Consider the following 26,950-nt stretch of genomic DNA (forward strand, 5'->3'; position numbering starts at 1 on the left):
GTAAGTTGCCATCATCCTCGCCCTCCTCCGCCATCAGCACCTGGCGTGATATGAGCTCATCAGAGCTCGCTTCGACTAGCTTGGTCGACTCCTCTGCCACGGTGGCTAATGGCCTGCCCTCCTGAAAAGGCAAAGGATCAAGGTGTGCCACAAGTCGGTCTTCATCCTCAAGTAGATCAGAGAGTTTCATACCCTTCCAATGCAGGAAACGACCCTCTAGAGTGGAGGTGATCATCAGACCGTTGTGACCAAGACAACCTGCAGCCTCCCGACGTGCGGTGGCTTCGGGCTTTCCGATTCGGAGTAAATAGTCCAAGTCCTTTTCCAATGCGGAGAGGGATTCAGAATTGTTGGCCTCCTGAGGTTCAGTGGCCGAGTTGCATAGGCCGAATCGTGATCGACTATGCAAGTCCTCAGATTGGAACGAGTCCAACCCAAGCAAGGTTGTTGCAACGCTGGACGGAGTCGCGTCGAAAACAGACTCCTTCTCGGTCCTCGTAGCGGAGCCATGGGTTGACAAATCGTCGAGATTATCGATGAACTCGCACCGGACCCCTAGGGGACTCGGGCCTGTGGAGGCCATTCCCGAGCATGCTGTCCTCGTGGGCACGTGGAGGCGCCGGACCTATATGAGCACAGGGGGAGGTCCGGAGACCATGATCCCAACTGTCAGGCCCGGGCCGTACGCCCCGTCACCCATAGGACCAGGGCGAGGTCACGGATAACCTTGCGTCCATCTGGTTGGAGACCCTGTTAGACGACTTACTGACAGATGGGGCCCGCGGAGAGGCAGATCTCCTCGCAGTGGGCCACCACGACCTTCTGGTCGTTGAGCAGCTCCTTGACGATGATGAAGGATAGGCGGCCGAGCATGTGGTGGCGCGCGTCCACCACGATGCGCTTGGCGCACACGCCGGTGCCGGGCACCATCGCGCCCTTAACTGTGAAGCGGCAGCGATACGCTAAGGGTCTGGACACCCTAACAGGAGGTACCCCTGTCCGTATGTACCGACAGGTATCCTTCGGTGGGCTTAGCGGTAAAACACCGACAATCCTCGCGGCCGCGCATGCGCATTTACGAAAATTCGTGTGACTTGTGACTAATATTTTTTTCCATTTTTCTGGGTAACGCGTTTAGTACCGATCGCTGCAACCGGTACTTAAACGGTCCTCCATTTAGCATCGGTAGCGCGGTACCGGTCAGCCCGACCGGTACTTCACGCGCCATATACCATGTACTAGTGCTAGTTTTTCGAGCAATGACTCATCGCTATAAATACAAGCACACAATTCTACCGTATAATCACCTAGTACCCTATAATCACCCTAATAGGTAGATCCATTTCGCTGAACCACAAGAAGAAGGCCTCCGAAGACCTCAAGTTACTGTTCATCTGTTACCGTGTGGTAGGCGCAGCACGCGAGTTGAACACGCCACGCGGCAGCCTCCATCTGGTTGCGTCCATCCTACGCCGTCGTCCTTCACCGCCAAAAAAGTTGATGGCGCCTGGTTAGATTCGCCTCGCATTCCTCTCCTCTCACCGCTAAAAAAACTCCGACCGACGGCCACTCTGCTGTTTCCGACCTCCGCTCTCAACGTTTTCCTACTACGCTATCCCCTGCTTCGTCCTCCTTTGGACCTTCACCACGCCGTCCCCCGTGAGGTCGCCGGAGGATATGGCGTCGCGTAGTCGTTCCCCTGGTTAGCGAGCCACCCCTTCTTGCAGCGTCCGTGGGGTGCCAGTGCATCTTAAGGGGCCGCGCAGGAGGACAACTTGAGACTCGAGATCAGTCAGGAAGAGGCGGATTCTTGGAGTTTTTTTCTTTTTTGAACAAAACGGATTCTTGGAGTTACAGGCAATCTGTTCCCCATCCTTTCTCATCGATAGGGAACCATCCGTTCCCGCGCGCTCGCGCACCGTCGCCCAGTTCCAGCGCGCCGCCACCAGGCTGCACCCCCGCCAGTGATCTGCCCAGTTCCTACGCGTCCGCGAGCCGTCGCCAAGTTCTCGTGCGCCGTCGCCCATCTAGAACCCACCCTGTCTAATCCGGTGCAGCAGCCGGCAGCGGTGGAAGGTCCTCACAGGTGCCGGCGGGCGCCTGCTCCGCGTCAACGCAGCCACGCTTCACTGCGTCAAGACATTCGCTGCACCGCCATCGAGCTCGCTGCGGCGTCAGTACCAGCAGGACGTTGCCACCGCCCGTATTTGCCGCTCTGTGCTTGCCGCCTATTAACACAACCACACTTGCCACGTCGAGGTGATTTTGCTGTTCTTAATTAGTGCAGCCCGTCAATCCGACCATCCTCGACCTACCCAAGGTGATTTGATGTGCTGATGCTCTGTCCTGCTAATGCTTGCACTTTAGGTGTTTGACAGAATGCAAGTTCAAGTTCATAAATTCGTTTTTCAGGATATATTGTTGATTGCCTCTGTTACCATATTTTCAATGCTGCTACCTTCTCTGCTAGACAACCTTTAAGCCAATAGTGGTTGGAGTCCGTAACAGTTTTTGACTTGTGCTACCTTATCTGACTAACTTTGCATGCTTAATTACAACAAACTATCTAACTGGTTTACTATACTGCGAATCGTGTGCCAGCATCCTGTGATACCCATATCACATGTTTATACCTCTGCATTCCTGCTTTCTTTTTTTTAAATGGTTCATATGTTGAATACTCTGCTTTCATCAGACAGTAATACTTATCCTTGATATCTTCTTTGAAATGATGGTCCTCAATTGCTAATATCTGGAGCTACACATTGTGTTTTGTCTACTGTAAGGGAATGGATAGCCTGGGAGAAGTTTGAAACAAGGAGCAGATCAATTCAGCGTTGTTCACTAAAGGTTAATGTGCTATGTTTGTTCATATTTGCCTGAAATTTGCTTACAACTCTTCTGTGATATATAGGTTGCTTCATGTTGTCAGCTTTAATTGTACCTGAATCTATTAATACATGGTGCCATGGTCCTATCACTCCTACCATAACTTAATTTTGTCTTCCTCTATGCAGATTTTCAGTTTCAGCTCAGGTGTTCCTACAACATTTGCTGTATAAGAAGTTCCCATCCTAATCGATTGCTTAGCATTTTGTATTCCAATGTGCCGGCACATGTATCTTAAATATTATTTTATTATTGTTCGTGTTAGGTGTAATTTAAATAAAGGTTTCGAAACAAAATCTGGGCTTATATTGCAAACAACTTTTCTGGAGCTCAATATCCTAACTTGAAAAATTAAGGGCCTAATGCAGCTCTTACAAGCAAAACATATATGGATGCGCAACTTATACGAGCGCGGCGTGGCGCGCCAATCATCCTCGTAACAATATGATCCATCAAAACACCTAGTAGGTAGCAAGAGAAAGAACATGCGACATAGTAGACACGCTCATGAGTGCTAGTGATGTCTGCGCGTGTGGTAGTGTGTGCGTGCGCATATGATATTTTTGTATGATAAAAAAAGAAGGGGACAAAATAAAACTATAATAGAGCGTGGTCACATCTATAGCTACCATGATAATGACAAAAAAATCTCGTAGAAAAAGAAAGGGAAAGCAACCGTATCTAAGTTCACCATAGGTGCATGTGTTGGTGCATGACAACGTTTACCCCAATAATAATGCGGACGACAATAATTCTCATATTTGTGTTTTAAGAAATCTGAAACGAAAATAAAGAAAACTATTCAAGGCTTTGCTGAAAGATAAATTTCTAGGAATTAGTACTTGGTTATTGGTAACCACATCGTTGGGTGACAAAGTCACTGTGTTCCAAATTCTGGTGCCCACTTTGTGACTACTACTACTGTCCTCTCATAAACTAAAAGAAGACTAGGATCATCGGAACAAACTACCGTTACCTCGAGCAGGATGAAAAGGCGCAAGGATTCAGGCAGAAATAGTTAAACAAAGTCTCCAGCTGCATGTGCAGGAGACGTTGACACGTTGGCGTCAAATCACGATCGATCGATGATAGCCTTGGTTGTTGCGAGCCCAATGAATAAATTGTTGGAATATTTGGGCCTAACCCATGTAAATTCAAATAATTTCTATAAAATGTTAAAAGATCCATTAGAACATAGATGCATTAGAACATAGGTGCATGGTTAGTCCCACCTTATTAGTGGACGTGGAGGGAACCTAACTTAAATAGTTGGATACTCTCCATGCTCTTACAAGTATGGGTGAGAGGAAGAAGGAAGAACACGCGCGCGCGCTCGCTCGCCTCGCCGGGTCGGGCTTCGGGCGCGCGCACGCGACGTGCGCGTGAATGGTCCGCCAAAATCCGGGTCCAATCCATGTGGGCGTGTGGCTGTAAAGAGCCGTTCGTTTCCCATGAATCGGCTCTCCGGTCTCGGGCTAAGGATGTAGAAAGCCAATTGCCTTTTTAAATCTGTTACGGATTTCACGCGCGGATTTTTGGGACTCATAACTGACTAGGTTTTGGGACGCCAAAACCCTAGCGGTTCTCCTTATAAATACGCGCGGGTGCCGGCACAGATGCATAATAACAATACGCCTCAACCTGCCTGTTGCGCCGCCCAGTACGCTATTTCAACCCGTTCGTCGGCGTGCACCGGCGATCGGGAGAGCAGGTCTCCGGAACCTCGTCCTCAGCGATCCTGCACCGGGAGAGGGCGAATAAGGTTTTTGGGAAGCGCTCTGTGCGACTGCTCAAACGCTTCCACATCGCCGTCCTCTACGTCCTCGTCACCACGGCTCGTCTACCTCCTCGTCAGTGGGGCGCGACTCGGCGTCGTCAAGCGCGCGGAGGTGCTGATCATCGCCGTCGTCATCTTTGCCTGGTTATTCCAGTCACGCAAGACACATACGACTTTCTGTCCCTAACTATGCTTTTCATACCTAGTATGATCTGGTTAGGGTTGATATTACTGCTGCAATACTTTATCTTAAATTATATTATGAGCATATTTAGATTTATTCGTTTTCTGTACACAACTTTCATCATGGTCATAATTTATCTTTGGATTAATTTAAAACTGAAACTCCTAATTTTTTCAACAATCCAAAAATCTTATTGTAGGAATTTCAGTTTCATGGCCGGATTTGTTGATGCTCCGAGGCCCGAGAAATTCTATGGCGAGCATTTTAAGAGATGGCAAACTAGAGTGATTCTGTGGCTCTCTGCCATGAACGTGCTGTGGGTGTCCAAGGGCAAACCTGAGGGGCCTCTTACCCCTGAACAGGAGAAGGCCTTTACCGAGACCAACACACTTTTTGTGGGCGCTGTGATCGGTATACTTGTAGATCGCCTACAGGATGTGTACCTTCATCACACAGACGCTAAAAAGTTGTGGGACGCCCTGGAAGCCGATTATGACGGCACAGATGCTGGCGTTGAGCTGTACATCATGGAGCAGTACCATGACTACAAGATGACCGATGGGAAATCTGTAGTCGTGCAGGCTCATGAGATACAGTGCATGGCCAAGGAGCTTGAGCACCTCAAGATCAACCTACCCGACAAGTTTGTGGCCGGTGGCATTATTGCCAAGTTGCCTCCTTCATGGAGGGATTTTGTCACTACTCTCAAACACAAGAGGATGGAGATATCAGTGTCTGATCTGATAGCATCTCTTGATGTTGAGGAGAAAGCTCGGGCCAAGGATGGGCGATCTAAGGCTGCTGAGGGCCAGACTAGTGCCAATATGGTGCAAAAGTCTCACGGCAAAGGCAAGGGCAAGGGAAAGAAGACCAAGCCGCAGCCTACTACTACTTTTAAGAAGAAAAAGTTCAAGGAAGGTCAAGACTGTTTTGTGTGTGGATCTACTGATTATTGGGCAAAGAAGTGCCCACACCGCAAAGGAAGAAAGCCTTCACCTGAGCAGAAGAATGTGAACACGGTCACCATGGCTGGAGTGGAAACCAGTGGGTATAATTCTTTACCCTCGGTTTTTTCAGTATTTCAATCTACTAGTTGGTGGCTTGATATTGGTGCAAATGTTCATGTGTGTTCTGATGCTACCTTATTTTCTTCTTACCAGACCGCTTGGGATTCTACAGTGATGATGGACAATGGGTCGCATGCTACTGTTCATGGTGTTGGCACGGTCGATCTGAAACTTACTTCGGGTGATCGTGCAGCTGAAGAACGTGCAGCATGTCCCTACTATCGGCAAGAATCTAGTTAGTGGATCCCTTTTGTGTAGGGATAGTTTTAAAGTAGTGTTGGAGTCCAATAAATTTGTCGTGTCTAAGTGTGGACAATTTATCGGCAAAGGCTATGAGTGCGGAGGCTTGTTCCGTTTTTCAATCTCAGATTACTGCAATAAGTCTGTGAACTTAATTTCAGATGGTATAAATGAGAGCGATGCATCTGTTTGGCACTCGCGTTTATGTCATCTGAATTTTGGCTCTATATTTCGACTTTCCACCATGAGTTTAATTCCGAATTTTTCCATAGTTAAAGGTTCTAAGTGCCATAGTTGTGTGCAGTCTAAGCAACCTCGAAAACCTCACAAGGTAGCAGAGGAGAGACATTTGGCACCTCTAGAACTCGTCCATTCAGATACCTATGAGATGAATGGCGTGTTAACAGAAGGTGGAAAAAGATATTTCATGACCTTGATTGATGATGCAACTAGATTTTGCTATGTGTACTTGCTGAAAATGAAAGATGAGGCTCTTAACTGCTTTAAAATCTATAAGGCTGAAGTAGAAACCCAACTTGAGAAAAAGATCAAACGACTTAGGTCCGATCGAGGAGGTGAATATTTCTCTAACGATTTTGACTTTTTCTGTGCGGAACACGGTATTATTCATGAGAGGACGCCTCCCTATTCACCCGAATCAAACGGGGTTGTCGAAAGGAAGAATCGCACATTGTCTGACTTGATTAACGCCATGTTAGACACCGCTAGATTAACTAAGGCATGGTGGGGGGAGGCGGTATTGACTGCATGTCATGTCCTGAATAGAGTTCCCATGAAGAATAAGGAAAAGACTCCTTACGAGGAGTGGATTGGGAGAAGACCTTCACTCTCTTACTTGCGCACTTGGGGATGTTTGGCCAAGGTGAATGTACCAATCAACAAGAAGCGCAAGTTGGGACCTAAAACTGTGGATTGTATCTTTTTGGGTTATGCACATCATAACATTGCTTATAGATTTCTAGTAGTTAAATCTGAGGTGCCTGATATGCATGTAAATTCACTGTTCGAGTCACGTGATGCTACTTTCTTTGAGAATATTTTTCCTATGAAAGACTCGCATGTTATGAATGGAACAGTGAATACAACTCCTGAATCTGTTGAATTTTCTAAGCATTATGAACACACACTTGAATCAAATCATGAGGAGATTCACAGTGATGCTCCTAGAAGGAGCAAGAGGCCAAAGACTGCAAAGTCTTTTGGTGATGATTTCACTGTCTATCTCATAGATGATTCTCCCAAAACAATCACTGAGGCATTCTCATCTTCTGATGCGGATGATTGGAAAGAAGCTGTCCGTAGTGAGATGGACTCCATTCTCTCCAATGGAACTTGGGAGCTGGTCGAAAGACCATATGGTTGCAAACCGGTGGGTTGCAAGTGGGTGTTCAAGAAGAAACTTAAGCCTGATGGTACTATTGACAAGTACAAGGCTCGTCTTGTGGCTAAAGGTTACACTCAGAAAGAAGGCGAAGATTTCTTTGATACTTACTCACCTATTGCGAGATTGACCACTATTCGTGTTCTACTCTCCCTGGCTGCCTCGCATGGTCTTCTCATCCATCAGATGGATGTTAAGACAGCTTTCCTCAACGGAGAGCTGGAAGAGGAAATCTACATGACACAGCCTGATGGGTTTGTAGTAGAGGATCATGAGAACAAGGTGTGCAAGTTGTATAAATCTTTGTATGGCTTGAAGCAAGCACCTAAGCAGTGGCATGAGAAATTCAACTTGACACTCATATCAACTTGACACTCATATCAGCAGGCTTTAGTGTCAATGAGGCTGATCGATGTGTGTATTACCGCTATGGTGGGGGTCAAGGAGTTATATTGTGTTTGTATGTCGATGACATACTGATCTTTGGCAGTAGTCTTGATATGATCAACGAGGTCAAGATATTCTTGTGTCGAAACTTTGATATGAAAGATCTTGGTGAGGCTGATGTTATTCTCAACATCAAGCTGATCAAGGGAGAGAATGGGATTACTCTTTCGCAGTCCCATTATGTGGAGAAAATGTTGAATCGGTTTGGCTATAAGGATAGCAAATCTAGTCCAACTTGCTATGATCCGAGCTTGATCCTTCGAAAGAACAAAAGAATTGGCAGAGACCAATTGAGGTATTCACAGATAATTGGCTCACTCATGTATCTTGCGAGTGCAACGAGGCCTGATATCTCTTTTGCTGTTAGCAAGTTGAGCCGGTTTACTAGTAATCCGGGAGATGATCATTGGCGTGCACTTGAGCGCGTAATGCACTACTTGGTGGGTACTGTGGAATACGGGATTCACTATTCCGGTTTTCCTGCAGTACCGGAAGGATACAGTGATGCTAATTGGATACCGGATCTGGATGAGCTGTATGCCACTAGTGGATATGTTTTCACTCTTGGCGGTGCTGCTGTTTCATGGAGATCATGCAAACAGACGATCCTGACGAGATCTACTATGGAGGCAGAACTCACAGCACTAGATACAGCTACAGTGGAAGCCGATTGGCTTCGTGAGCTCTTGATGGACTTACTTATTGTCGAGAAACCATTGCCGGCAATAATGATGAACTGTGATAATCAAACTGTGATTGTCAAGGTAGACAGTTCAAAGGATAATATGAAGTCTTCAAGACATATCAAGAGACGGTTAAAATCAGTCAGAAAAATGAGAAACTCCGGAGTGATCACTGTGGGTTATATCCACACTGAGAAAAATCTGGCTGATCCATTCACCAACGGGCTGTCACGTAATGTGATAGACAATGCATCCAAGGAGATGGGTTTGAGACCTGTATAAGCTATTCCCTAGTGGTAACCCAACCTATGTGATCGGAGATCCCGTGAATTAGGATCTGGGAAGAACAAGCTAGAGGTTAGCATGAGAGTAATCTTTTATACTCACTCAAGAAGGATGCAATACTCTCGATTACTGCATGGCAGGTTGGCATTGGCCTTAATGTATTCTGTTGGCTTTAATTAGTAAAGACGTTATCCTGCAGAACGTTCTTGAAAGAATACACCTATGTGAGCTCGACTGTTGGACGGTCGCAGTCTGTGAGATTCAGGTGATCTCTATTAAGCTCATGATGAGACCAGGAAGTACGACCGATATGCTCCAACCGCAAAGTAGCCTACGGGAGGTCAAGTATCAGTTTGACTGTAAGTGAAACTCGTTTGCACAAAACTTGCAATTCAAGGCTAAGTCCATTGTTCAAGTTGTGAATGAGTGTAACTTGCTGTTCTAGATGGAAGTTCAACTTAACAGTCTCCATTGAAACACTGGTATATCAAACAACAGTGGGTTGAGGCAAAGTCATAATGAGACTTTGAGATCTGGTGGGGGATTGTTGGAATATTTGGGCCTAGCCCATTTAAATCCAAATAATTCCTATAAAATCTCAAAGTCCCATTAGAACATAGGTGCATGGCAACAAGTTAGTCCCACCTTGCTAGTAGAGGTGGAGGGAACCTAACTTAAATAGTTGGATACTCTCCATGCTCTTGCAAGTGTGGGTGAGAGGAAGAAGGAAGAACACACGCGCGCGCTCGCTCGCCTCGCCTCGCCGGGTCGGGCTCGGGCTTCGGGCGAAGGGCGCGCACGCAACGTGCGCGTGAATGGTCTGCCAAAATCCGGGTCCAATCCTTGCGGGCGTGTGGCTTCTTTTTGCCGATTCGGTAAAGAGCCGATCGGCTCTCTCTCCTGTCTCGGGCGAAAGAGCCGATTGCTCTTCAGTTTCGAGCGAACTGTTACGGCTGTAAAGAGCGGATCGTTCACTTTGATCGGCTCTTCAGTCATGAGAGAAAGAGCCGTTCGTTTTCCATGAATCGTCTCTCCGGTCTCGGGCTAAGGCTGTAGAAAGCCAATTGCTCCCCGGCGGCTTCCTCTTGCCTTTTTGAATCTGTTACAGATTTCACACGCGGATTTTTGGGACTCGTAACCAACTAGGTTTTGGGACGCCAAAACCCTAGCGGTTCTCCTTATAAATACGCGCGGGTGCTGGCACAGATGCATAATAACAATACGCCTCAACCTGTCTGGTGCGCCGCCCAGTACGCTATTTCATCTCGTTCGTCGGCGTGCACCGGCGATCGGGAGAGCAGGTCTCGGAACCTCGTCCTCAGCGATCCTGCACTGGGAGAGGGCGAATAAGATTTTTGGGAAGCGCTCTGCGCGACTGCTCGAACACTTCCACATCGCCGTCCTCTACATCCTCGTCACCACGGCTCGTCTACTTTCTCGTCAGTGGGGCGCGACTCGGCGTGGTCAAAACGCGTGGAGGTGTTGATCATCGCCGTCGTCATCTTTGCCTGGTTATTCCTGTCACGCAAAACACGTACGATTTTCTGTCCCTAACTATGTTTTTCATACCTAGTATGATCTGGTTAGAGTTGATATTGCTGTTGCTATACTTTATCTTAAATTATGTTATGAGCATATTTAGATTTATTTATTTTCTGTACACAACTTTCATCATGGTCATGATTTATCTTTGGATTAATTTAAAATTGAAACTCCTAATTTTTCCAACATAAATTAAAGCTAGCTACTCGATCTCTAGCTATCGATGGATCTCGGCGACGGATCTAGCATGCCATATGCTCACATTAACCCCATGACAAGGGCGTCCAACGCTCCCGGCGGGCTTCCGCATGCTATTACGCTCACACGTACACCGGCCGGCTCGTGCATGTATGCCCAGGTAGTATACACATGTGCTCAGTAAGTTGCAGGTGTAGACTACCAGATCATATCTTGGCAACAAACGCATTTATGATCCTCACCAGCGCTCACAGTAGCTAGCTAACTTCACATCCTCCATCATTTCTTCCTTCTTCTACTATCTGTATCGATCTATATATATGTACCCAGTGCTAGGAATCGAATCATAAAGCTAGCTAAGAAAGAGCTCATGCATCTTGATTGATACTCCATATAACAATAATCAGAGTTCTATCTTGTGGTCACCTGTAAAAGTTGCAAAAGGAGCAGTAGCTAGCTGTAGATAGGGGTCGAACGATCGATCAGTAAGATATATAGCTCAACAAGATGGTGGCGAAGGGATTGATCACGGGCGTGAGCTTGGTGCTGGCCCTGCTGGTGTTCTCGGCCGCCGGCGTTGGCACCGCGTCGGCGCAGGCGCCGGGGCTGAAGAAGGGGTTCTACAAGAAGAGCTGCCCGCGGGCGGAGGACATCGCGCGGGAGGTGGTGTGGGCGCGCGTCGCCGGCAACCGCGAGCTCGCCGCCAAGTTCCTCCGCATGTTCTTCCACGACTGCTTCGTCAGGGTACGTGCCTGCAGAGTGGACCGTGCCACCGTGGTGGTGATGATCATCCGTGAGCTGTTGCTGTGCGTCGTGTCTACACCTAGAATGGAGGTGCATTATTAATAATAATGGATGCGAACCATATGAATGTCTCTGGGCAGGGCTGCGACGCGTCGGTGCTGCTGGACTCGCCGACCAACACCGCGGAGAAGGACGCGCCGCCGAATCTGTCGCTGGCCGGCTTCGACGTCATCGACGAGGTGAAGGCGGCGCTGGAGCGGGCGTGCCCCGGCGTCGTCTCCTGCGCCGACATCGTCGCGCTCGCCGCGAGGGACTCCGTCTCGTTCCAGGTGACATATATGATCGATCGATGATCGAGCACTCTTGCTTCTTCCTTCTCTCCTCGCGACGAGATCGAATGGTGAAATCGATGCTGGATCAATGACGAACGAACCGCGTGCGTGCCGTGCATGCAGTACAAGAGGAACCTGTGGGAGGTTGAGACGGGGCGCCGCGACGGCACTGTGTCGAGCGACCAGGAGGCGCTGGCCGACATCCCGGCGCCGACCTCCACCTTCGACGTCCTCCTCTCCAACTTCTCGAGCAAAGGGCTCGGTCTCCAGGACCTCGTTGTCCTCTCAGGTATCTGTTGGTAGCTAGATGACGTCGCGTACAAGCAAATTAATTAAAGGCATGCATGGACGAACGGATATACGTACGCAAAATCAAGACGACGTCGTAGGCATCTAGTTGCTTGCCATTACATCATTGGTTAGGTTTAGATCGATCGACATGATAATCTTCGTCTATAACCCTCTACGACGCCTCCCTCCACGACCTTAGCTGAAGATGCTCTTTGCCTGTTTGGTAGCAAGCTCAAGTACATGTATGTACATCTGGATGGAATTTCTGTTGATTCTTTATTACGAAAGCTAGCTAGCTAGCTAGCTAGCTACGTCCTCTCTAATACTGGATTTACTGGATGTACGGTGGAAGAATTGAACCATTATCATCGTCGGTTCTTGTGGTGGAACATGATAGCTTAATGCAACATGATCAGACGTCCATCAAATCGATCGCATCAAGTATAAATTAATCTGTTCGAATATAGTTCACTAATATGACTGGCATAAGAACCTTGATATAAATATTGTCCGACCAGCTTACAACCAGTCAACCATCACATTTGCTGATCGGATGTTTTGGTCATGAAGCATGCTTTTTTCTTATCATGCATTTTTCTTACATTACTAATCCAACTAAAATTAAACTTATCTAGTTTTTGTATTGATTCTAATTCCATTAGAGTGCTTGTGTTCTTATGGTTTTTTGTGTAAACATTGAAACGTTGAAAATTAAGAAAACTTCCAATCCCTTATCAAAAACAATAATGCAACTAAAATGTCGAGACTATATATTCTAGGGAGTTTTCTCGAGTGTGATAGAGCTTCAAACTTCGAATAAAAATCACATCAATTATGCTCCCACCCATTCAGTTGTCAATGTCTGCCATTAATATTAGGCTAGGCACCGACACAACCAACTTAAGTATTTTTCATGATCGAAATAATGAGTGTAACTTTGAAACTTGTAGAGATCTTTTCTCGAAGTGTCGTCTTCCACTGTATATGCGCTATGCTAGCTCCGCTTAATTACACAAACCCATGTAGCAAAGGAAAATATTTGAATTTGGTATTTCCGCACTTAACTTTATGGTGTGTACGTAATAACTAATAACAAGCTAAGGGACCACAATGCCAATCAATTATATAGATGAATATTTAGTTTTATAAATCTCTGGTAACTTACATGCTTGCCGGTGTGCTGATGCGTAATAAGTGTGTGCTCGCTCCTTTTTATTACAGCAAGTTTTGTACTTTACTCTGGATTTATATATAGCCTTAACACATTGCAAGATTGATAGACTAATAAAATAGGCTCATGTTTCCCTTTTAACAAATTTGTAAAACTTAGCATCAGTCTGTGCTTACTATGCTGTGAGCCTCTGTGACGACTTAGAATCTAGCTAGAATATTAGTACAACATTTATTTTCCAGCAATGTTTTCCTATTATTGTTCTGAATTTTTCGGGATGAAGCTATAAGTAGTAGCTGAATATCGTTGAAGAAAAAATAGTAGCTAAATAGCCACGGCATCGACGGATCAACCCGAACAGTAGCATGAAACATGTTCACCATAAATACCACTGCTCCTACAGTGACCTGAAAACAACTGGCCAACGGCTGTCTGAACTGAAAAGGATGAAATTGTCGGTGATGGGCAAATAAATCAAACAACCATTCCCCGTACGTCAAGCAGGCAGGAAGCAATATCAAAAAAAAAAAAAACAGGCAGGAAGCAACACACGTGAATACATGGTGTCCTCAACTGTACGTAGCTTCTTATAAAAAAACTGTACGTGTAGCCTTTTTTTCCCTTCGTTTGTATGTTTGGGATGGGTGCCTTATACTGGTTAGATCTTGAGAAAAACTCAAGTTATTAGCTGAGCTGATGGAATGTGTCGGTACAAATTAACGTACCATGCATGCAGGCTTCCTAGTTATGTTTTATCCTCAGCTCAAATTTATTAGGTGTCTATTTTTTAAAAAATAGTAGTTTATCAATTCTATTATTGGACGGTAACTGACGCCAAGGTGAAATATATGTGTCGATTCATTAGCCTCGAAGAAGCAATAATTTGGGTGAAATCACGCGCCTGGCCTGACGACGATCTATCTGCTTCTGCAGAAAATAAATAACCAATTCAATTTGTTCCAAGTTTTGTGTTTTCCCCTGATGATTTTGGGCTAGCTTAGCATATCAGAACACTACTCAATCAGCATCTTAATTATTTTTGCATATCGTTCTCATCCCCTGCAACACTAGGCGCGCACACGATCGGCGTCGGGAACTGCAACCTCTTCAGCTCGAGGCTGTTCAACTTCACCGGCAAGAACAACCCCAGCGACATCGACCCCGCCCTCAACCCATCCTACGCCAGATTCCTCCAGGGGCAGTGCCGGCGCAACCTGCAGGACCCGAACGACAACACGACGGTGGTGCCCATGGACCCTGGCAGCAGCCTCTCCTTCGACAACCACTACTTCGTCAACCTCAAGGCGCACCAGGGCATGTTCACCTCCGACGCCACGCTGCTCACCAACGGCCGCGCCGCCAACATCGTCGACAAGCTGCAGGACCCGGGCGTCTTCTTCGACGCCTTCAAGAACTCCATCAAGCGCATGGGGCAGATCGGCATGCTCACCGGCGCCAACGGACAGATCAGGAAGAAATGCAACGTCGTCAACTGATCAGAGCCAACTCGATCTATTCGATCTGATGACTCGTATATATAACGATGCCGTTGCATATATACTTGCAATGCTGAGATTATTATTACTTAATTGTGCAATAGTGATCAGCCGTTTGAATCTTACATGACAAATTATAGGCTGTCAGAAGTACCGAAAGTTACTGCAATAAACCCGTATTTATTTGGCCCCTAAAGTAAAGCTCTTCGGTTCGTCGGATTGTAATCCTGTGACTCTAGCACTCTCTCCATTCCAAATTATTAGTCGTTTTATCTTTTCTAGGTGCATATTATCTTTTCCATATGCATATTTTTTACTATGCATGTAGATATATATATATATTATACGTGCATAGCAAAATCTATATATCTGGAAAACCAAAACAACTAATAATTTAGCGTGGAGGGAGTACCATTTAGTTTTGATACCCCAACTTCCAATTCATTTAGATTGGCCCCTAAGTCAGCCAAAGCGATTTAGTAAGGCTGATGAGGCAGCAGCTTTTTATTTAAATAAGAAAAGTTATTAAACGCCTCTAGCAATTTTGAAAAAAAATCATAGCCATTTTGGGGCACAAGAAATCCACAAAAATATCTATAACTCCAGGAAAAAGTTCAAGAAGCTTTAAATAAAAAGTTGACCAAATCTAGAAAACAAAAAGAAATTTGGAGCATGCACACTTCAGGGACCGCACAAGAAGACATTTCTTGTCATTGATGACAAGGTCCATATGGAATTTATTTGAAATTTATGAAGAATTTTTATTATTTTATATTTATTAATATGATCTTTTATTTGAAGGTTGTACAACTTGTTTCACGAGCACTAGTTATTTTTGTGGGATTCATTGTGCGCTCAAATATCTCTAGGAATTTGTTTCTAAATTCTGTGGAGGTATTTCAGTTTTTCCTCATTAAAATTAAACAATCGCTGCCACATCAATCTAAAGCGCTTTCCAAAACTGGAAAGGGTGAAAGTTGGATTGCCCAGACCAAAAGGGACTCCAATTTTTTACTCTGAAGCGCTTAAAGTATTAAAGTATTAGAGATAGGGTTAACTGGACAAACTGAAGAGTTGAGAGGCCAAACATAGACTTATTCCAAAATCCAAGGTAATATAAAGATTGAACTATACCATATTCTGTATATAAAGTACATTTCTTTTTCTCTTTACCAGCTTATACAATATCTCGTTTGGTTCCCAAGAGCTAAACTTTAGCCTCGTCATATAAAAATAATATTATAATTTAGAAGTATTAAATAAAATTTGTCTAAATCATTTTTTATAGATGGGTGCTAATTCGCAAGACGAATTTAATAAGACTAATTAATCTATAATTTGCAATAGTAATATTACAATAACCATCCACTAATCATGAACTAATATACCTCATTAGATTCATCTCATAAATTAGCTTAGAGTTCTACAATTAGTTTTATAATTAGACTTTATTAATACTTCTAAATAATAAAATTCTCTTTAATTTAACGTACCTAAAGTTTAGCCCAACCAAACACCCACCCCTTAAGTTTCTAACGACACTCCCAACATGTTACCTTCAACTTCCCCGGAGCTCTGTGAAGCCATCGTCATATAACAAATTCAACATGGAAGAAGGAATGAGTCACAAGATATTGATCATAATAAGGAGATTAGTCAATATTCAAGGTACAAATAATGACAGTTCTGATCAGGCACTATTGTCATTCAGTACCGCCTTTGTTCCCTACACCAAACCCAGTAGTGCGACCCCCATGACGAACTGTAAGACTTGGGTTCAGTTCACTGCAAGACAAGGTTCAAGCATCGCCACCACAACGAAAGATGTCACTCTATCAGAATGGTAGTCGCATAAGAATTGAAAAATACTTATACACCTGAGACATCCATAAGTTACACATGATGTGACAAGTAAATTAAGCATCGTCATGTCTTGCCTCCATGAGCAAGATTATCCCTGACTAGCCAAGGACTCGATCAGAAGCTGGTAGCCCTCAGGCACCCTGCTCTGAGTTTTTACACATGCAGCTAGGGGAGGCACATCTGCCTTTACATCTAAGAAAGTAGCGACCTTGAGCAGCAAATGGAAGTCGGAGATCCGCTTCACAAATGTCAGATGCTTTGTCCGGTCCAGGTGGCTTCTCAGCGCACTCATTCCTACAGGACTGCCACGGTTCTCTATAGGAAAGCCTACTGAGAGTGGACCCTGCATGCACCATGTGAACTAAGGTTAGAACATTGAAATATGGAAAACAGAAATTTGTAATCAGCTACAACGCAGAGAGTGCAGTGAACCCATTTCCTCCCTGCCCTGCGTCAAATTACTACACCCCAACATAGAACAGTAAAAAAAATTATATCCACTAAAGGTACAAGATTTTAATATATCTAGAGCATCATCAATCGTATTTATGGAATCTCAATTATTGAACAAGAGTTCATTAAAATCAAGACTCCCTCCCAAATTGAAATCAACCTGCGATGAAGCAGATAACAATAAATCAATAGAACTCACAGAAACCAACACTACTAACATGCACCTGTAGCACTCTTGCAGTCATTCAGTTTCAGTGCACTAAAAACAGGAACTAAGGACCAATCAATAATTTCTGCTGGATTTAAAGCTAAGCATCCCTTGAAAAGAAACAAATATGCAATCTAACATAATTTTAACATCTAAATATATCTGATTTATTTAACATAATTTGTGTAGTTGACCATGCCATATATGTGAGAGCGGTTATGTCCTGATCATAATAAGCAGGTGGTCAATAGGAATATACAGCAATCAGCAAATCATGTTTCCAGCTTGATCACAGCACCACTATTATTCAAGACTTCAGGTTTGTTAGCAACTAAAAAAGAAAAGCATAGAAATAATCCACCTTACCAAGTTTAATATGATTTTTCTAACCCAAAGTTCAATATAATTTGTCATCTTAAACTATGCCAAGTAGAAAAAAACAAATACTCTCGAGTATTCTATAACTAATCTGAGAAAATGAAAAGAAAACATATAAAGGAGCAACCGAGCAGGCAAACATCGCATCTATGTCATAACTGCAATCTATGGATGACCTTTTTCCATTTCCTTGCACCGAAAGTGGAGAATCATGCATTGGATAAAAAGTTGGAATTTTTAAAGCCTTAGATCCCTTATGATGAAGATTCCGATAATTGTTATAAAGTTAGATCCATAGAATATTTGAGGAAAAGCAATTTTAGAGCCCTAGATGTTAATCCCTGAAGATGAAGATTCCAATAATTCTTTTAAAGGTAGATCCATAGAATATTTGGGTAAAAGCAGAGGTACATAGTCATAAATGGCAATTTCCTTTTTCTCTGCAAGTTCATTTCAAATATTCTGTCAGACCCACTAATCTCAACAACAGTATAATTCCAATAATTCTTTTAAATGTAGATCCATAGAATATTTGGGTAAAAGCAAAGGTACATAGTCATAAATGTCAATTTCTTCTTCTGCAAGTTTGTTTCAAATATTCCAGTAGACCCACTAATCTCAACATTGGTACTAGAGAAATACATGTTGAAAACAATTATCTTATGATAGTTAACTGATAAACTCCCGGACCTTCTGCCTCAGGACACCAATATTTTTCAACAGAAAAGCACACCAAATTCATGTAAATCACAGATTCTTATGACCTATCACCCTCCGTCCCAAAATAAGTTCACTTCTAGGTTTGAGGTGAAGAGAAGAGATCAATGTTGTTGAGAAATTACATATATACCCCTATAAATGTGTAATCATTGCACTTTGGGAAAAGAGAAAATGGAAAAGGACAACTAGAGTTAGGTTATCTCATATCTAATGGTGCACTTATTTGGGACAAATTTTGAGCTCTAGAAGTGCATTTATTATGGGACGGAGGGAGTAGATTCCAATATTATGTCTCATACAGCTTCTATGCAGTATGGCAGACAGCTCTCCACAGCATGAATGTTCCTTACAGGGCAAGTGTTTTTACACTTACTTGGGTCCTAGGACCAACATATGTGCTCATCTTATAAAGAAAAATGCCAGAGCTTCTTTTGCTTATAATAATATGGTATAACGAAACTATAAATCTCTGTATAACCAGCCCCAATCCATGCATCATACCCACTCTAAGCACATGTTCATGTCAATAATGATGGTTAAATCCATACATCTCTATCTAGTCATTGATTCAAAGACTCATCCACAATATAACCCCCAAAAGCAATCTCTTTAACTACTATGGAGTATGGAGTAGGCTGGCTCGCCACTATCACTTCAATTATCACACATAAAGAATTCTTTCTCTTAAAAATTTTGTGCCAAGTTACTAAAGGGGGCAATCCTATGATTTCAGGTCAAAAATATGGTGTGCTAATTTACTCTTCTAAGAAAGAATAATGTTTGTGATCAACATGCAATTCAAAACCCCAACAGAGAAGCATGGATTATTGATCGACTGCTCCCTAGCACAAACGCACAGATCCTTTTTTAATTTTTTACAATTAAAATGTTCCATTTTCTAACCCACCTATGAGTCTATGATGCCTTTTATAATGCATAAACAAATAGCTCATGAACTAGCCAACTACAACTGAAGCAGCAACCCTTCCAGTCAACAAAAAAGTCCTAATGCTGCCCTTGAATTGGAATATTTATGGCAAATCAATTATATTTACTTACAATTGTGTCCAATTCAAGTATGACTTTGTTCACTACAAAAATCAGTATTGCTATTAATTGGACAACACTGGATCAAAATTATGGATACATTCAGACAACATAAAGAGATTTAATGCAGCATTGCATAACTATGCTCGATTCCTATATAGCAAACTACATATCCAATTATCCATTCTTATTGCCTATAAATTTCAAACTACAGAATACATAGCAGAAGTGATTAAAGAAGCATACCTGGTGATCAGAGATCTTGACAGGGACAAGGAAGAAGTCATTGTCCACCTCCATAGTATCCTTACCCCCTGCCACCACCTCCTTCCGCATCTTGGACAAGCGGGGGTCATCGGTGTCCCCAACTTCAGTTTCCAGTACCCCATCCTTGAAGAGCTTTACACAGATCTCACTCATCTGGAAGGCCTCAAAGTGCACGTCCCCGGTACCGTCATCCCCCACCTCCAATTTCACTATGGCGGTGATCCACTCCGGGATCCCACCCTCAGCCTGCAGCTGGGCGGCCTGCACAACCTCCCTATTGGACATGGTGTACTCGCCTGTCTCGCTGGCCTTCCTCCCCACGGCCTGCGTGAACACGAGGCCGACCCGGCGCATCCCGAGCCCCTCGGCGATGGCGTCGACGCGAGCCTCCTCGTCGGGATCCCTCATGAGGTGGACCACGTCCTCGGCGCCCTGCTGCGGCGGCTCGTAGATGAAGTCTACGAAGACCTCCTTGGTCTCGGCGTCGACGCGGCCGTAGAGGAAGCCCGCCCGCTTGACGGCGAACGCGAGGGACTCGGCGACGTAGAGCTGGAACGCGTTGGCGGCGTCGCGGTCGAAGGAGGCGGCGGCGCAGAGCGCGTTCTCCTGGCGGGTGACGCGGATCTGGCGCGCGATGAGGTCGTCCATGGTCATCTTCTTGCCGAAGGAGCCGGCGGCGGAGAGCGCCTTGGGCGGCGGCGGGCGGGCGGAGCGCGCGTCGGGCGGGTAGGCGAGGTAGACGAAGGCTCCGTTGGCGAGGCGGAGCGAGGCTAGCGTGGCGGCCGGGTCGGCGAGGAGGGGGACGGCGGCGGAGGGGCTGGGGAGGAGGAGGGCCGGGTCGAGGGAGAGGCGCTGGAGCGGGACGGGCACGGTGAGGTGCAACTCGATGAGGTGCTGCAGGTCGGCGACGGTGGCGGAGGCAGGGTCCGGGACCGTGATGCGGTCCGTGCCGTCGCGGCTGCGGATGCGGAGGATCATCGCGGCGGCGGCGGCGTTGCTGCTCGCGCTTAGCTTCGGTGATGGGTTTTGCGGGGATTCGGGATTGCGCTGGTGCGATTTTATAGGCCGAGCCCGGGTGGGTTGGGAATCTGTGCACGAGGAGGAAACGGAGCAGGGTGCAGGGAGGAGGAAGCCGAGACGGCGGGGGATAGCCGGAGATGGAGAGGGATGGGTTCGGAGGGGAGATTCCGGAAGGCTTGGGCGGTGGTTGCGTGCTACCCTGCAGGTACACCTGGCCTCTTTGTAATTTGTTCCTCTACGCCAGTAAAGAGATCCAAGGATTTCTCGGGCAAATCTAGGTGAATGGACGCAAAATTTCAACAATTCTTGGCACGTCGAAGGGACTAGGACGTTTCAACTTTCAAACATGCTAGGATGTTAAGATTTTTCCTCAATTTATTAAGAAAAATAAATTAGTTTTTTTAAAGCAAGTGGTAATTTGAAACAATGCAAAACAAATTAAGTACACCAAAATGGATGAACAGAGGCGCTAGGATTGAGTCATCCATTCTGTAAAGGTGTTTGTATTTTTTATTTATTACAGAATTTAACCGACGCTATTGACATGCCCTTAATAATAGTTATGTTAAACTCGAGATCTATCGTCTTAGTCTTTACGTGATTTTGTATCTGTACTATTTGTCGTAAGAAAATACCTCAAGAAGACATACGCCAAGCTAAGAAAGAAAGCAAATAGAAATAATCTATACGGTAAAGAATGAAAAATTTTAATAACACGTTTTACCGCAGAAAATTAACCACACCCCTCACGGTAACCCCACCTGACAGGGCAGAAAAAAAAGGAAGAACCAAAAACGGCATGTGTAAAAATCGGCGATGCAAAATAATTCCGCCAGAAATCCCCTTTTTTTTTCTACCCGCGCGCGGCATTACCCGCCCGTCGGTACCCACCCCAGTCCCGCTCGTTCTCTCTCCCGTTTCCTTCTCTGCCGCAACCATCCCCTCCCCTTCCGACGGCGCCGCCTCTCCCTTCCTCTCTCCCCTCCCTCCCCCAGTCTTGCGATCCCCTCCAAACCTTCCATGCCGCAGCCGTTGGTGGTGTTCCCATGGCTGGCATTCGGCCACATCATCCCCTTCCTTGAGCTCTCGGAGCAGCTAGCCAAGCGCGGCCACTTCGTCACCTTCGTCTCCGCCCCGAGGAACCTCGCCAGGCTTAGGCCCGTCGTCCCGGAGGTCAGGCCACGCATCCGCCTCGCGCCACTGCTCCTGCCGCGCGTCGAGGGCCTCCCGGGCGGCGCCGAGTCGACGGCCGACGTGCCGCCGGAGAAGGTCGAGCTCCTCAAGGTCGCCTTCGACGGCCTCGCCGCCCCCTTCGCCGCCTTCCTCGCTGGGGACTGCGCCGGCGGGGAGGCCGGAGAGGGGCACGGCAGGAAGCCAGACAGGATCGTCCTCGACTTCGCGCAGCACTGGCTCCCGCCCATCGCCGACGAGCACGGTCTCCGGGCCACCCTCTGCACCGCACGGTCTCGGGCCTCGCTGCCGCCGCCGCCGTCGATCTTCCCTCCTCCGCGAGGCCTCCACCGCCGAGCCGCCGTCCACGGTCCTCTCCATCCAGCTCTGACAAACGACGCCTGGGCGCTCGGCCTCGCGGCGTGGGAGGAGGCCACGGCCTTCACGAGGGCCCGCGGCGCGCGCGTCCCGCGGCTGCCCCACGCCCCACCGCATGGCCGACGAGGCGACGACGCCTGGGCGCTCGACCTCGCAGCGTGGGAGGAGGCCGCGGCCTTCGCGGGGGGCCCTTAGCGCTGCTCGCGAGCGGCCGTTTCTCGGCGGCGCATTTGGTCTGCTCGTTCGCGAACGATCCCACAGCTGCTGCTTCGATCGACCATCCTGCTCACTCGTCTGACGAGAGGTCTTCGTTTGTGTTTCCGCGCATACAGGCCTCGGTGTCGCCGGTGCTGGCGAGTATCCTCGAGCGCCGCCTGCACAAGGACAGGGAGAGCGGCAAGGTCAGCCAGTCCATCGTCCGGATCCACGGCGTCACTGACGACGCCGCGGCCGCGTTCGTCCGCCTCCTCGACGCCGGTAGGTACCCCGCCCCCTCCCTCCCTGCAATCTGATTCGCTGTTCCTAGCCTGCAGGCAGTGCCGGGTTTCATCCGAACTTCTTGAATTTGTTGCATCAGTTGGAGCATTGGGCTGTCAAGATGGCATAGTCTGGAAGACTTTTTTTTTCCTTTTCTTAAGGTCTGTCTTGATGTGTTTCGTATATGTGACTAAATTTGGGAGATCTGAATGGTGAATCTTCAAGGCGCTCGACTTCTGCAATAGACCAATAACGGAGTGGTTAAGTGGAGGTGTGAAATACGCATATCCAGGGTTTATAAATTCAATAATATGCATATATGAATGGTACTGATGATTAGCTGATTTGTGTTTAGAAGGGACAGTAGTTATATGCTGCTGATTCGATTGTGAAACATTCTTAGATTGATACCACAAAGAAATGAGATACAATGTATATGGCATTATCAACATCTTGCTTAAATCTGAAATGTTTCTGTGGTCTAATCTTAAACTATGCAAGACTATGCAGGTTCATATGGTGATACCTGCAGATTATGTTGGAGACCATATTTTGCAGAAGCATCATGAATAGTATGTACGAGGTATAAGTCTTTTTGATTCAGTTACTAGCATGAAAGCAGTAGACAACTAACATCCTTTTTTCTCAACAAAATATGGTAGTTAGTGAATTTAATATAAGAAGTGTGGTACTGGTCGTTTTTGTGTTTTTAATTAATGTAATTGAGTCTTCAAATATCGTTGGTTACTAAATTTTTTGACCTGTGGAATCTTAGTGCTATTGAAAGTTTTGTTAATTGTAATATAATTTTTTGGTCGGTTCTATCTATTTAAAAAGATGAAACTAGCAGGATAACAGTGGACACTAAAATGCAGACCATCTAAAATGCTTACCATAATTAGTTTTGTTATTGCTATTTTCTAAAATGATTGTTTATAAGAAGTTATCCTCGTTTGCCCTCTGATCAGACTGGGAGCAGGCCACTGCAACTGGGCAGGTCATGGCTCCATTCACATAGTCTTCCTCAATTCAAGAAAATTTGGTGTACTTTCCTTTTTTGATTATATTCTCAAATTCAAAGTTACACTTTGTGGGATATAACTGGGATTTGAGAAATTTAGGCCATTCTCTACAGTTTGCTTGCCAGTTCATTGCATGAGTAGAGGAGAGCGGTGAGTACGAGTTGGCTGGGGTTCAGAGGTTCACATAGTTGCTGGTATTCCCTACGGCGGGATACCAGCCTGCTGCTTATTTTTCACGTGTTGTCGGAGGTGTGTGACGCGATCTGATTTGATTTGTCTAATTGCATCCTTTGATTGCTGATTTGGCGTTTGAACCAGATCCTGATTAATGAGCTAATCGTCATATCTCGACATCACAGGCTAGCAGGTGCGGCTAAATTTGTCTTTCTCTCCATATGATTTGATTCCAAATCAGTTTGGATGGAAATATATACAAACATACCATAGTAGTCTTTGTTGTTCTATTATGGTTTATCTATTTTCAAATATGAATCTCTATATCTGAACCTTACATTGTAATGTGTTGAATTCGTGCAATTTTTAGACTACTGCTAGCTCTTGACATGAGTGTTTTAGTGCCAACATTTCAGTTCAACGGGAGGATGGACAAATCCAGTTTATCAATTATACATAGCTTTCAGATTATTAATCACAACAATTATGTTCAAAAGCCAATTTTAAGAATGCATCATGTACAGTCAGCAAGTAAAATAAAAGGAATAGGTTGTTCTGCAACATTAAACGATACATGTAACATCTTGCCATCTCACAAATTCAATTGTCCATTCTCGATTTTCAGGTAGCGATAATGAAATAGTAGGTGTTAATGTGTTGTGAGCCTGTGACAAAGCAGCGACGATAGAAGTGAGGGCAATTTTGCTCATGGACACTCTACGATATCGTTTTTTTACCATAAGATATTACTCAATCTTGCCTTTGCTGCTGGACACCTTTAAAGTGTGCATCTTTGCCAATGGACACCGCAGTGATTATAATATCAATTTTCTTGTTGGAAGGATAGAGAAAATAAGTAATCTGACCAAAATACCCTTGCAATGCAATGGGGGGGCCGCGCCGAGGGCGCTGCACGGCCACGTCGCCGAGCGTGCGGGGAGGGGAGGCCGGGGGGTGCCGAGCTTCGCCGGCCGCCGGGGGTGGGGGGTTGGGGGCGGAGCGCGCCGGTGGGGGGGGGGGGAGCTTCGCCGGGCGCGCCGGGTGGGGGGGGGGCGGAGCGCACCGGGCGCCCAGGGGGGGGGAGCGAGCGCGGCCCGAGGGGGGGCCGGTGGCGGCGCCCCCCCCCCCCCCCCGCCTGCTTCGCCGAGCGCGCGCGGGGGTGGGTGGGGGGGAGCGGTGGCGGTGCCCCCCTGCCTGCTTCGCCGAGCGCGCCGGGGGGGGGGTGAGATCGGCTGCGGGCCGCGCGCCGAGGTTGGGGGGCGGGGTGAGACCGGTGGCGCCAGCGGGTGGAAAGTGCCGGTGGGAGGGGGGCACATGGGTTTCAACAGGGTTATGGCCAAGGGGTAATTTGGGTATTTAGAAATTTTTCTTCCTCTATTTTTCTCAAAATGAATATTATAATCACTACGGTATCCATTGGTAAAGATGCACACTTAAAAGGTGTCCAGCAGCAATGATAATATTGAGTAATATCCTATGGCAAAAAATGACATTGTAGAGTGTCCAGGAGTAAAATTTCCCTAGAAGTGATGGATCCCTGTCCCTCGCCGCTATGCAAATAGAATTGCATTCTAAGGTGCCAATTGATTTGGCTGTTGCTTATTCCCCTGGTGATTTTGACTATGATGTATGCTTTTATGGTATCAATTTGATATTTGAAGAAAATTTTAAATTAGTATCAGTATTTAAAAGTTACTATGAGGTTGAGTTGTGTAAAAGCTAGTAAATGCTTGTGTTGTTCTGTTATTGATTTTTATATCTTCTCAGAGTAAAAAAAACATTGTCAATTATATCAGAATTTTAATTATTATCATACCAATGTATAGCACGCGCGTGTCGCCCGGGCATTGTTGCTAGTAGCAATAATAAAAATAAGTTATAGGTGTAGGGAAGACACGCAACAATTCATCGATATCCTCGTTTGCTTTTACACACTACATTATGAGTAAAGATGGCAAAGGTTAGAATCCGCACGGATATCAACTTCTAAACTCGTACCTGTATGCCCGCAACCCGCCACGGGTAGAAAACAACGTCCGTACCCGCTATCCGCGGATACCTACATGCCCGCGGGCACACCCGTCTACCCTCAAGCTCAAAAAGAGCAGATCTGCAGCTAGGGTGTCGGTGTCCTGTCCTCGTCTCCTAGGATGGCAAGGCGGCGTCAGGCCTTGGAGCGGCCATGCGCCTGTGCCCCATCCCTGTGTGCCGAATCTGAGCGGAGGGTGGCTGGGCCTCGGTGCACATCCCTATTCCGCCCCCTCATCCTCGTGCGCCGGATCAGAGCGGCAGGTGGGCGGGCCGTGGCGCGCGTCCCTGTGCTGCGCGGGTGTGGGTGCGGCAGGAAGCGCGGGCCGCGGTCGCGACGCCTGGGTGGCGGGAGGACGTTGGCGGCCGGCCGGCGGGAGGAACAGCGGAAGGGGGCGGTGGCGCTCAAGGACTTGGGGAGGAGCTTGTCGACGATAATGGGGACGGCGGCGCCAAGCCCGAGCGGCACAGGGAGGAGGGGGAAGGACCGAGGCGGCGCACAGGCCGGAGGAGGAGAGGGGCAGCGGGTAGCGGCACGCAGGAAGGGGAAAGGAGGACGAAGATTGGAGAGGGGCGGTGGGCGGCGGCGCACACGTGGAAGAGCGGTCGCTCGGTTGAGGTGGCTAGGTGCGAGAGAAGGAAAGGAATGAGGAGATGAGGTGAAACCCTAAATGAAGTCTATATATTATGGGTTTAGGATCCATATGTCAGCCGCTAAATTGGGTTTGCGGATGCGAATATTATTTTTCAAACCCATTAGCAGATATCCGTCGGGTTTAAGGTTGTACCGCGCGCCCGTAGACATAAATGCAAACCCGTATCCGCGCTCGTCGGGTTTGCTATCTGCGGGCACGCGGATATTTTATACCCGTTGCCATCTTTAATTATGAGCCATCTAAAAAGAGTTTTGGAAAATTCTTCTATTTTCTTTTCACATTTTTTTTACGAAATACAATTCAGACGCAGACGCTCACAAGCACTCACCGTATCAAGTCTA

At 46.4% G+C, this 26,950-nt stretch overlaps 4 protein-coding genes and 1 long non-coding RNA gene across 18 annotated transcripts; 4 read left to right on the forward strand and 1 right to left on the reverse strand.

The window, feature by feature from the left end:
* The first annotated feature begins 1,535 nt into the window (after nucleotides 1–1,535).
* On the forward strand, nucleotides 1,536–3,195 carry LOC112894783. Its single transcript, XR_003229068.1, has 3 exons — nucleotides 1,536–2,320; nucleotides 2,787–2,850; nucleotides 3,018–3,195. It is a non-coding gene; the product is annotated as an uncharacterized LOC112894783 (long non-coding RNA).
* Nucleotides 3,196–5,155: 1,960 nt separating this feature from the next.
* LOC112892667 lies at nucleotides 5,156–6,157 on the forward strand. Its single transcript, XM_025959801.1, has 2 exons — nucleotides 5,156–5,917; nucleotides 6,011–6,157. The coding sequence occupies exons 1-2, from the start codon at nucleotides 5,156–5,158 to the stop codon at nucleotides 6,155–6,157; spliced, it is 909 nt and encodes a 302-aa protein (XP_025815586.1).
* A 4,652-nt stretch (nucleotides 6,158–10,809) lies between these two features.
* Nucleotides 10,810–14,973, forward strand: LOC112891746 (peroxidase 24-like). The gene is made up of 4 exons (XM_025958692.1): nucleotides 10,810–11,458; nucleotides 11,599–11,787; nucleotides 11,914–12,079; nucleotides 14,324–14,973. Exons 1-4 carry the CDS (start codon nucleotides 11,222–11,224, stop codon nucleotides 14,746–14,748), a joined length of 1,017 nt encoding a protein of 338 aa, XP_025814477.1. The 5' UTR covers nucleotides 10,810–11,221; the 3' UTR covers nucleotides 14,749–14,973.
* A 1,608-nt stretch (nucleotides 14,974–16,581) lies between these two features.
* LOC112893449 (NPL4-like protein) lies at nucleotides 16,582–20,865 on the reverse strand. Its single transcript, XM_025960779.1, has 2 exons — nucleotides 19,664–20,865; nucleotides 16,582–16,954 (listed from the first exon to the last, which is right to left on the reverse strand). The coding sequence occupies exons 1-2, from the start codon at nucleotides 20,660–20,662 to the stop codon at nucleotides 16,700–16,702; spliced, it is 1,254 nt and encodes a 417-aa protein (XP_025816564.1). The 5' UTR covers nucleotides 20,663–20,865; the 3' UTR covers nucleotides 16,582–16,699.
* A 168-nt stretch (nucleotides 20,866–21,033) lies between these two features.
* On the forward strand, nucleotides 21,034–24,913 carry LOC112893450 (UDP-glycosyltransferase 91B1-like). Of its 14 annotated transcripts, none has more exons than XM_025960787.1 (5): nucleotides 21,034–22,485; nucleotides 22,585–22,733; nucleotides 23,231–24,000; nucleotides 24,070–24,118; nucleotides 24,551–24,913. In XM_025960787.1, the coding sequence occupies exon 1, from the start codon at nucleotides 21,521–21,523 to the stop codon at nucleotides 22,445–22,447; it is 927 nt and encodes a 308-aa protein (XP_025816572.1). In that variant the 5' UTR covers nucleotides 21,034–21,520; the 3' UTR covers nucleotides 22,448–22,485; nucleotides 22,585–22,733; nucleotides 23,231–24,000; nucleotides 24,070–24,118; nucleotides 24,551–24,913. The 14 variants fall into 14 exon arrangements, with proteins under 14 accessions (XP_025816572.1, XP_025816578.1, XP_025816579.1 ...); XM_025960793.1 differs by having other exon boundaries at nucleotides 23,231–23,312; XM_025960794.1 differs by lacking the exon at nucleotides 24,551–24,913 and adding an exon at nucleotides 22,830–23,000 and having other exon boundaries at nucleotides 23,231–23,312; nucleotides 24,070–24,318.
* Nucleotides 24,914–26,950: the final 2,037 nt, after the last annotated feature.

This window comes from Panicum hallii, chromosome 5 (assembly GCF_002211085.1).
Source record: "Panicum hallii strain FIL2 chromosome 5, PHallii_v3.1, whole genome shotgun sequence".
Taxonomy (NCBI): domain Eukaryota; kingdom Viridiplantae; phylum Streptophyta; class Magnoliopsida; order Poales; family Poaceae; genus Panicum; species Panicum hallii.